Raw genomic sequence first — 11,519 nt, 5'->3', positions numbered from 1 at the left:
TTTAATCGAACATTAGAAAAACTTGTTTGTAGAGCATTTTAGGACGGGGTTGTGTCTCCCGTCTATTACTTTTGTTTTTGCAGTCTCATCGCGTAGAATTGGTGTCTCTTTTTGGGAGACAGATCATTCGATCTTGAATTCTGATAGAGTCAAAAGCGAGATTTTAGTTTTGTAGGAAGTATCCAACGAGCAAATATAAAGTTGAAAGCTTTAGCTTTCTGCACTACTTGCGTTACGTGCATTTTTCTTTTTCTTTTTTTTTGTCGTCATATGAAATTGAGGGTCTTAGAAAGCTGGAAGAGATTGGATATAAATGAAATGTGGCAAATGCTTAGATTTCTGGAAAATCTGGTGAATAAAAGATGTATAATTTCCAAAGAAATCTAGCTTCCGTATCGTCAAAATTCTTGCCAAATTTATTTAACTAATTGCTATACTCCATAGAATCCATTGCATTAACTGAGCCAAGACAGTTGACCTGTGAAACCACTGAAAAAGGGTTTAGGGCCTTTTCTTGGCTATGCCATATCAAATTTAGACTCAACTTAGCCTGTATTATTTTCATAGTATGTGGAGGTTAGGATAGAGCTATTCTAAGGGCTAGTTGAAGCTATCTACCCTAAGGGCAGGACAGAGCCTTTTAAGTAAAAAAAGTCTTTGTTTCTTTTTCAACAATTGCTAATTTTACACCAGTTTTCAGTGTAGGAATTTCTTCTCGATTAGCTTGCGTATTATGTTCAGACGGTGGTCCACGCAAACCCATCTCCTAGGAAAAAGGCAGTTGCATTATTAGACTCCCAATCATCTTTACGAATTCAATTTGAAGGCACAGACCGAGAAGTCCATCGGTTACGTGAATTGACAATAGCTTTCCAAAGTAAGGTAGAATTTGCCTTCCAATACGTCTTCAGTCGCCAGGGAATCGGACTTAACAAGGAGGTTGACAAACTGCCAAGCAAGGCAGTTCAGAAATTATCTGAAATTGGACAAAGCTCAGTATCTACCACCCTTAGGGATGCTCTCAGAGTTAGAAATTACAATTTAACTAACTGTTGATATTTACTATCACTACAGATCTTTAAGGAGTGCACGGATAACTTGGCTTTTCTGAAGGTTAAGAGCCAAGCAATGGTTCTTCGAAGGAAAGATCACCTGTTAAACAACCACCTAAGTCCTTTCCGCTCCCAACGTGAAGCAACAGTCGAGATTATTTAGCATCTCCTGCTTGAATTCCCAAAGTCCACAATATCTTTTGAAAGATGTTGTCAAAATGGTAACAAGAAGGTTTGAAAAGCTGAAGAAGGAGAGTGTGCAGTCATAAGACTCGTAACGGTACTTGCTGGGTATTATACTCTTAAACCGCACGGGAGAGGTAGCAGGACCCTATTCTTCCCATCTGTTGCCCTTTATGAAGAAGTCAAAGTTGTTTTTTTCCTTTGGATCTAAGTGTTATTTTTAGAAGAAGAAGAAGCTGAAAGTTTCAAGATTGTTTTATGAGCTAATAGGACCTCAAGGCAGGAAACATGTGCGCAAAGAGCATACTGAATGCAAGAGATATTGGCAGTCCTGAACTCGCTATTATTGTTTTAAGTGTATAAACTAGTCATCCTGCTTTTCTGCGTTATCTTCTTCATGTATTTTATTTGAAATTAACCAATAATTTTTCTGCAATAATGATTATATTTGTAGAGAAACTTTAATAATGCTAAATAACAGTTTTTTTTACGATGGGAACTTCCTTCTAACTTCTTTGATCAACTTCACTTCTTTAATGCGCTACCTATTCAAAGTAATAATAGAAAGCGCATTACCAGTGATGTGCCATCTATGCTATGTTTACTATATTCTCGATTGCGATCCATAAACAGAAAAGGTCGCAAACCAGCTTCTGTATAGGCTATAATTTTCTAAAAATGGCAAGATAATAGGAATTATAAGGTAATATCAACTTCTCAAAAGCCTTCTGATAATCATCCAATGTCTATAGTAAATATTTCCCTTGCCTAGATGTCTCAGTAGCCTAGCCAAATTGGTATTGGCCTACATATTTTTTAAAGCACAAAAAACAGAAGCTGGTTTTGAAAACCTGATTCAACGGCAAGAAGACAGAAAGTTGAGCCCTAAAGAGTCGTAAAAGGATGATATATTATATATATTTCTAAGGCAAGTGTGCTGATGAGTATCCAATAGATTTTTTAACTATTTTATGCTCCTTTTATGGCTAAGCTGCACTTTTGACTATTCAGCCCCTCTGATGGACCCATATATAGCCCTAGTAAGATCTTTCATTTTTGGTTTTAATATTAGTGTAGCCTACAGTTGAGGATGTTGAGAAAGAAACACTACAATTCAAAAAGCCTGAAGTAGCCTACTTACCATAAGAAAGCCTACCTATATCATTCTTAAAAGTACTTCACTTTACTCCCAACACCTCTGATATAAGGGCACCCATATAGAGGGTGGAGGGGCTCCAACCCCCTGGCTGAATGATGCTGGCTTATATTTTTTTTTTGAGATTTCTATTTTACAGTAGACATATTGGAAATGCTGATTAGACCAGCTAAACCCTGCCCCCCTGAAATTCAGCTTATGGAGGCCCATGCCCTAATATGCTAATATATCACTCAAATTTACATTTCCTATGCATTTCGCCATGTCACTCTTTTGTTTAAACCTAATACCTATAAATTGGGTCAATGATAACAAAATCAGGAAAGAGAATATGCATTTGAAATATATAGTTTGACACATACTTACCCAATAGGAAGGGTTGGAGTTAAAGTGGGGCATTTAGGAATTATAAAGTCAGTATTTTAGGATTTTTTTTTTCAGAATTTTATTGTGTTACCTACTCAACAGCCACAACTATATATTGATAATGTTGTATCTATTGTTTGATTCTTGTATAAGGTAAATGATTAGTTTCATCACAAGCTGTCTAAAGTGGAAACTATGCTGCAAAGCAGGATAGTTTCCACTTTAGAGCACTTAGAAATGCTAATTCTAGAAGTGCATCCATTTCTGGTTGACCCTCCTCCCCCATGGGGCAAACTAAAAATGTGTAAAGTAGGCAGGGTTTTGAAGCCTAGGAAAAATCCTTAGATTGCTCCAAGCTACAATTTAAGGTAATTGTACAAATGGTAAAATTCTAGTTAATTGACTTCTTGCTATCTTGGAAAGGGTTTAGGTTAGGAAAATGAAACTTTCAGGGATGGGTCTACAGGCTAAAGTATGTCCCAGGAAGGTATTTTAAAGTACCCGCCTCGACTCCTTCTCCCTTTAGAGGGCCCTGAAATTTGCCTACATGATAGGTTTATTGAAATTGTGACAAAACAACATTTTACCTTAATTTTCAGTTATTAGTTGCTTTTTCTCTGCCTGTAGTTCTGAAAATACAATTCCTGTTATTTGAGTAGAATTCTGAGCCATATCAATGTTTTTTTTTTTCAAAATTTAGGAAATGTATTTGCATATCTTTAAAACCTTATAAAATGGAATTGAGCAAAGTTATGAAGCTGAAAACAATTTTGTTGTACTTCAATTAAGCAGAAGATCTATTTTGCAAGGTTTCACTTTTATAACACACATATTTTTAAAGGTCAGGACCCTCTAGAGGGAGAAGAAGTAGAGGTAGTTGCTTCAAAATACCTTCCCATGACATACTTTAGCCTGTAGATTCATCCCTGAAAGTTTCATTTTCCTAACTTAAACCCTTTCTGAGATAGCAAGAAGTCAATTAACTAGAATTTTACTGTACAAATTACTACAATCACTAGTAATTTTACCATACAAATCACTAGTAATTTCTGTATAGTAGGAAGTCAAAAGATAAGTAAAAACTCATGCATCCATTGATGTTGATATCCAAGATGATTCACTTTCAAACAAAACAAACATCTGATTTTGCTTCAGACCTTGCCCTGCTGCCTGCAGGGCTCATGGACTAATATGCTTTGCTCTATAGGTAGTGTTACCTGTAAGTAAAATCAGACATTGCACTGCCTACCTTCAAATCAACAGAACATTAACATAATATTTAACTAATTGATCTGATTTGCTGGTTCAAATTTCATCACAGGCCAAGGTCACAACAGCTAGTATTGCAATTGTTCAGAAACAGCTGGCTAATTTACACTCAAAAGTGAAAGTGAACCATTTTGGATATTAACATCAATGGATGCATGAGTCTTTTAATTATCTCTTGACTTCCTACTATACAGAAATTACCAGTGATGACTGGTAATCTTTACAGAAATTACCTGTGATGACTATATAAACTTTAGAGAGGGCTTATTTGATTGCAAATTAAAAGGTATAGTGTCCTTTTTCAGAGTCAATAGTGATTGGGGAGCAACCAGGTTTTCTCTCAAAATAGTTCAAAGGTCAAATAACCATGTCTCTAGAGTTGGCAAAACCCATTCCAGTCCCTAAGGCAAAGGCTGTTAAAAATGCCCACTTTATGCATTTTTAGTTTGCCCCCTGGAGGAGGAGGGTCAACCAGAAATGAACGTGCTTCTAGAATTAGCATCTCTAAGTACTATAGTACAGAAACTATGCTGCTTTGCAGCATAGTTTCCAGTTTAGACAGCTTGTGATGAAACCAGACAATTACCTTGTATAATGGTGATCCTACTGTGTAAACTTGATGATGCCCTGTTTAGCCTGATTACTTTTGAAAACAAAATACTAGTGTTTTTTAAATGAGTTATAAATATGGTTGGCCTGATAATGGAAGGAAACATGATAAACTAGTTACTATGAATATGCTACATGGCATAAAATAAGAATCTCAATGTTTTAGTGTTTTATTTTTAATTATAAATGGTAAATTTGCAGAGCAACAACTATCCAGAAGAAGACATACTAAGTCAAAAAGAGATACACTTTAGATTGCTAATTTTATGCTTATTTTTATTGTCAAAGTTCTTTTTAGGAAAATTTACACCTCTCATACAATGATCTACATAAATTCCTCAGGTATATGGAAAACTAGCTTAAAATAAAAATTGTACCATTCAATTCCTTATTCAACATAATAGTTATTACCCTAACAATGCACACTGTCTCTGCCCCCTGATGGACACATGAAAAGCCCTAATAATACTGTATTTTGTTATTCTTTCTATTTGTCAATCTGGTACAAAAACGCTTACTCCATGTACACTTGAGACATATAGTTTAGCCTGTATGAATATGCTGATAATTGGATAAAACAATACTATTTTAAAAGAGTTAAGCATTTGAATAACAATAGAAAGGGTGGTAGATGTTTTTCCCCTGGATAATTTTGGAAGTTTATTAGAAAGGAAACTAAGTTCTACTCATCTGTTTAAGTCAGAGGCAATGTTACAGTGTTGCAAGGCATCAATGTATTATTATTTTTTTTTTCCAGAGGCACTTCATGCAGAAGGTATGGTTGTACTGTATAAACTTTAGAGGGGCTTATTTGATTGCAAATTAAAAGCTATAGTGTCCTTTTTAAGAGTCAATAGTGATTGGGGAGCAACCAGGTTTTCTCTCAAAATAGTTCAAAGGTCAAATAACCATGTCTCCAGAGTTGGCAAAACCCATTCCTGTCCCTAAGGCAAAGGCTGTTAGTTATGCAAGTTGCCTATTGTTAAGATGTAAGGTTTTTATGGAGAGGGTGGCTGTGTAAACTTTGGAGGCAACTCATTCAGTTGGAAATTGAAAGTTCCAATGCCCTTTTTAAGATTCAAAAGTAATTAGAGGGCAACCACCATTGAAAAATAAAAAGGGGCAGTGACTTTTGGTCCACCCTGTAAAAGTATAGACCAAAAATCTATGTGGGAAACAAGGAAGGTTAGACAACAAGTCCCAAAACCTCCTAAAACAAGGAGGTTGAAGTATTTAAGTAGATTCATAAATTCTGTATATTTGGATATCATTGAACAAACAATGAAAACAAATGGATGTCTTATAGTCCATTGAAATGTACTATTTAAGCATTTTATGGCAAATTTTAATTTTTTTTTCAATTTTAATGTTAAGATTCCATTTAATTCTAAGTATTATTTCATTTATATGCTTAGTTTGCTGAGGATGACAACAAACATCACTTGTCCATGATCTTTAGATAATGACAAAGGCCACAATGCCTTTTCATCATAACAAAACAACATACTTGTTACTGTTTTAATTTTTCAATTTTAGTGTTAAAGATCCCATTCTATTGTAAGTTCTGTTTCATTTAAATACAGTTTTGAGGGACAGCTCTTGGATATAAAGCTAAAATATTCTTAGGGTTTAAACAAATGTCACCATCTCAGGTAAATTCTAGGTTGTTTGACTTGTTGTTGTTTTTATCAGTCATCATTCTTTCACACACAAAAATACACAATTCCAAATATTTGTAGATGAGAGCTTGAAACATCTACAGTAGAATTCTCCAATTGTTTTGTAGTTAGGTAGGTTGGCAGATACCTCAAAGATTGCTTTTAATACCAAACATTCCAACTCTGACTTATTCTTCAGATGAATACAGGATTAGTTCTAAGGAAGGGGCAGGGGCATTGCAGGTAGAAATTTTATATAAGCCCTCTTGATCTCCAGGAATACTTCTGGTCTATGCCATTATTATGAAATAAAGGGAGGTTGCCCCATAAATAAAGAGAGGTGTATAGGAGAGGTTGCCCCTTCCTCATTCTTGTGGTTTTAGAAACTTTTGAGGATGCTCATCTGAGCAGAAATTGAGAGTTCCAGTCTTTTTTAAGTCAAAAGGGATTGGAGACCAGCCAGCCCCTGTCCTAGAACCATCTTTGATGTCTGATCCTTTTTAATAGCTAGAAAGTAACCACATATCCATGAGTTTTCTTTATTAAAAAATGCATAATCCTTAACATTTGTAGACAAAAGCTTTAAACCTCTTCAGTAGGGTTTTCTGATTGTTTTGGAGTAAGCGGGGGTGAATCTCCAGCATTTTGATTGGGGGGGGGGGCAAGAGGGGTCCATATCTGAATAGTCAAGGGACATGGGATATATAATATTTTTTTTCTCCATGTTATTGGTGGGAGCAACTTCCCCCCCCCCCCGAGTCGAAGCCCCTGCTAGTTAGGGAAGGGGATAGGTGCACCAATGGGTGTATCTTAATGCCAAAATATCTTAACTCTCATTGAGCCTTCATATAAGTACATACTTAGTTCTAAGAAGGGGATGTTGGAGGTAGAAATTGATAAATAATCCCTCTTGATTTTCTGAAATACTTCTGGTCTAGGCCATTGTTATGAAAACAAAGAGTAACATTAAATCCAAAAAATGAGCAGAATTTATTCTATGTAGAACAATAGCAGAGATTGCCCCTCCCTCATCCTAATGGTTGGAGAAATTTTGGAGGAGGCTCATCTGATCAGAAATTGAGTTCTATTCCTTTTTAAAGTCAAAAGTGATTGGAGCCCTTGTCCTAGAACCGTTTTGATGTCTGATCCTTTTTAACATCTAGAAAGTGATCATGCATATATGACCTTTCTTTATTAAAAAATGCACTATTCCTAACATTTGTAGATGGGAGCTTTAGACCTCTGCAGTAGGGTTCTCTGATTGTTTTGTTGTTAGGGAGGGGAATAGATACACTAAAGGGAGCATTTTAATGCGAAAATATCCTAACTCTCATTGAGCATTCATATAAACACAGAATTATTTCTAAGAAGAGGCAATGGATGTAGAAATTGATATATAATTACTCTTGATATCCAGGAATATTTCTGGTCTACACTGTTACTATGAAAGTATAGAGCAACATTAAATCACAAAATGAGGAAAGTTCATTCAAGATAGGAGGGAAACTACCCCTTCCTCATCCCCAACCTCCCCCTCATGGTTGTAGAAATTTTGGAAGAATGTTCATTTGATTGGGAATTCTAGTCCTTCTTTTGAAAGTGATTGGAAACAAACTAGCGCCTGTCCTAAAGTAGATATAATAAATAAGACTTTTCATTCTCAAAGGAATGTGATCAAGGGGATTTTATTTTTTATTGAATGGCTCTTATATACCATGTTTGTACTTTTTCTTTGACTGTTCAATATTGAATATGGGGGAATTCTCCATGGGGAAAGGGGATTTTCTGTGGGGACGAATTTTCCTGGCAGGAAAACACAAGCTCCAAACAGAAAGAAATATGATAATCTGATTAGTATGAATATGCTGTATATTTTGAAGTAATCACTTTACCTTAATCACCTTAATCCATCTGAGAGCTTCAAGGTCTTCCAGACCTGTAGTGCTCTTGAGTTGATGACTGACAGTCAAACCTCCACTGCTTCTTCTCCCACTCTTTGTCAAGTTGGTTTTTGAAGGACTGGATGGAAGGAGCACTGACAGTTGAATCTTTCAGTTGATTCCAATTGTTTATGACTCTTCTCGAGAAGAATGTTAGGCGAGTTTTCGATCAGGAGCTTGACTTTGGTAGCTTATTGGAGTGTCCTCTCGTGTTGTGCTGGTTGGTACTGAGATTGCTGACTTTTCGTTCTGCAGCTTGTAAGTAAGCATGATATCACTGCACAAGCGTCTGTAAACCAGAGTGGATAGTTTAAGGTACCTGAGGCGGTCCTCATATGAGGCTGATGCTAGACTTCTTATGCATTTTGTTGCTCGTCTCTGTACGTTTTTGATGAGCCTCACATCTTGTTGATAAGAAGGACCAGTAAGCCACATGCCAAAATCAAGATGGGGTCTGACAAGAGCCTTATATAGTTTTATAAATATAGATGCTTGTCTGCTGTTGATAGTTCGTTTAAGTAGTCCAAGACTGGAGCTTGCAAAGGAAACAACATGCTGGACATGACTGTGAAATTTAAGTTTATCATCAATGATGACACCAAGATCCCTTTCTTCTGCTCTGTTCTTTAGTTGCTCTCTTACTTTGGTAGTAGGGTTGTATATCGTGCAATTTGCCACTGGGTTATTGGGTCCAAGTTGTAATACACAACATTTTCCTACATTAAATCGGAGAAGCCAGTCTTGGGTCCAAACTTGTAGCTCATCTATGTTGTGCATGTCATTGTCAATATGGTTAAATATGTTATTGATGTAAATCAGAAACAGAGTTGGACCCAGTACAGTTCCCTGCAGTACTCCGCTTATTACTTTGGCCTCGTCAGAGTAGATTGGTTGGCCATCTGTAGCAAATAAGCGAAATTTCTGCTTGTAATTTGTAAGGAAATTCATCAGCCAGTCTACAACAGCCTGATTGATGCCGATAGTGGATATTTTGGAGTGCAATCGACTGTGAGGAACCTTGTCAAAGGCCTTAGCAAAGTCTAGCAGGTCAACCGGATGTCCGTGGCCAATTAGGTCTGTGATTTCCTCATATGATTCCAAGAGGTTTGTTTCAATTGATTTCCCTGACTGGAAGCCATGCTGCTTGGGGGACAAGATCTTGTCAAATGCTTAAGGATAGAATCATTGACTATGCGCTCAAGTATTTTGATGACAACTGATTTGGCATTGATTGATGATTTGAAATTCATTGTTTCGGCATTTTTTTTTTAGTTTAACTGCCTGTTTACCCTAAGGCTATATAAGGATTAGAGGAGGGATAGGGGGGAAATGTCAGAAACACAAGTTCAACCATTAAAAGTAGCAATCTAAAAATGCCTCTCTTTCTGTTTTAGCATATCTCCTTCTAGAGAACTGCTGCTGCAAAATTTGCGTATCTGTTAGAGCTAAAGTATCATCTGAATTTACTTCTTAAGAAGAAGAAGATAATACAGAAGATAAACACTCTTTAGAAGATAATACATTAAAGACAAAATTTTATAGAATGAAACTTTCATATTTTTGTATATCAGTAAAAGAAGAATATCCACTGCTTAGTGGTAAAGCTCTATAAAGTGCAAAGCTGGTATCAGGGTTATAAAAGTCAGAATTATTCAAAAAATTAATGCTGACCAAGAAAAGGGGATCTCTATGTCCAATTTTATTCTGACATTTGAGAAGTTGTGTAGTGAACAACAAGCCCATCTCTCCCATCAATAATTTTGATAATGTCAATCATTAGTTGATATTCTCTAAATTGTATCTAAAAATTTGTGTTTAATCTATTTTGAAGCTAATTTAACCAAATTAAAGTGCACTTCAAGTGCATTTTGAAACCTTATTTTATGCATTTGCACCAGAACCAGTTGCTTTAACCAAGACTATGGTGGCTGCCCAGACTCAAGATCAGCATTACTGAAATAGTTGAAATTAGATATTTATATTATCCCAAGGAAAATACTATCCGTTTTTTGCTGTTAAATGAATAATTTTTTAAAAAGGTAATTTTTCAAATTTCTCAGTAAGGTAGACTTTTGAAAAAAAAAAATCTGGGTCAATTCATACCTAAAAACCACGATTTCCCACAGTTACTCTTTTAATTGTTAGAAAATTATGAAGTTTTAAGATAGTACCACATTTTAGTCAGTGTTTCCATGCTTGGACATCAAGATACATAAGAAAAATTAATCTATTAAGTTTGACAACAATTTTTGTACATAAACCAAACATATCTATTGATTCCTAAAGATAACTGTCTATCTTAAATATCTTAAATGTTATATGCTAGTTTAATTATTACTTGGTAAATTAAGGTAAAGTCATTTTTCATTGACAGTTTTGTATAATTTACCATATTAATGTGTTTTTTTTTATTTCAGGGAAATAGTATGTTCAGTGGATCGCTTGCTTTCAACCAATCGCAGCACAATTTTTCTCAGAGGGATAATAGTAATTACCCAAAGAGGATTAAAATTGAAAATGAGGGTGAACTTGTCAATTTGTATTCATGTAAGTATTTGAAAATATTTCTGGCAAAATTCTGCCTGTCTTATTTTAAGTTCCAAGTTAGGATGCCGGTAGAAGAAATTGAAAGTAATTTGGAGTTTATCATCAGAATGCACAAGAGTTATAATGTACTTACTTGTACTTGAAGCAGGAAAAGAGGAGAAATGAATTGTTTCTACCTTCCCCATAAACTTTAATAATTCAAGTATTTTAATAAATTGGTAATAATTCACATTTTTATGTGATTTTTATGATTCATTATAATATAGTTCCTTGTACTTGAAGCTGGAAAGGAGGAGAAGTGGATTGTTTCTACCTTTCCCATAAACTTTATTAATTCACGTGTTTCAATAAATTGGTAATAATTCACACTTTTAATAAGTTGAACATATTGTTTTTTGGTGAAAAAATATTCCTAGAATGTACTATTAGTGCAGTCCTTTCTTAGAATAACATGCTTTAGCACTGAGAGCAGTGGAGTTTCAGACCAGTGGCACCGATTGAGAGGTGGGCATTTGCCTTTTTTATTTTTTTTCCATCTCACCTGGGTTCTGAAAAATACCTTTTTTTTGTATTTTTATTCACAAAAAATCGAAAAAAATCTCCCGCCCTAGATTTCGAAAAACGTGCATTGCCCTCCTCAATGTTTTTGTGAATTTGCCCAAACTCTGTTCCTACCAAACTCAGAAGGAAATTTCAGTGATTTCACTCTTTTCTGATATTTTCCCCCTTTTCCTTCCCT

General features: G+C 35.4%; 1 protein-coding gene across 4 annotated transcripts in view; it reads left to right on the top strand.

Annotated features, from left to right (window-relative positions):
- Positions 1-1,829: 1,829 nt before the first annotated feature.
- LOC136038434 (homeodomain-interacting protein kinase 2-like) overlaps positions 1,830-11,519 on the top strand; it is a 121,780-nt gene continuing 112,090 nt past the window's right edge. For 2 of the 4 annotated variants that reach the window (XR_010620205.1, XM_065721517.1), the window contains exons 1-2: positions 1,830-1,938; positions 10,651-10,780. Coding sequence is in view for 2 of the 4 variants with exons in the window: in XM_065721517.1 (XP_065577589.1) it covers positions 10,660-10,780 (121 nt within the window). In the remaining 2 variants the exon portion in view is untranslated. Of the gene's footprint in view, positions 2,164-10,650; positions 10,781-11,519 lie in introns of all 4 variants that reach the window. The other 2 variants (XR_010620204.1, XM_065721513.1) reach the window with 1 other exon arrangement.

Source organism: Artemia franciscana, chromosome 2 (genome assembly GCF_032884065.1).
Source record: "Artemia franciscana chromosome 2, ASM3288406v1, whole genome shotgun sequence".
NCBI lineage: Eukaryota > Metazoa > Arthropoda > Branchiopoda > Anostraca > Artemiidae > Artemia > Artemia franciscana.
This window is presented reverse-complemented; position numbering and strand designations above follow the sequence as displayed.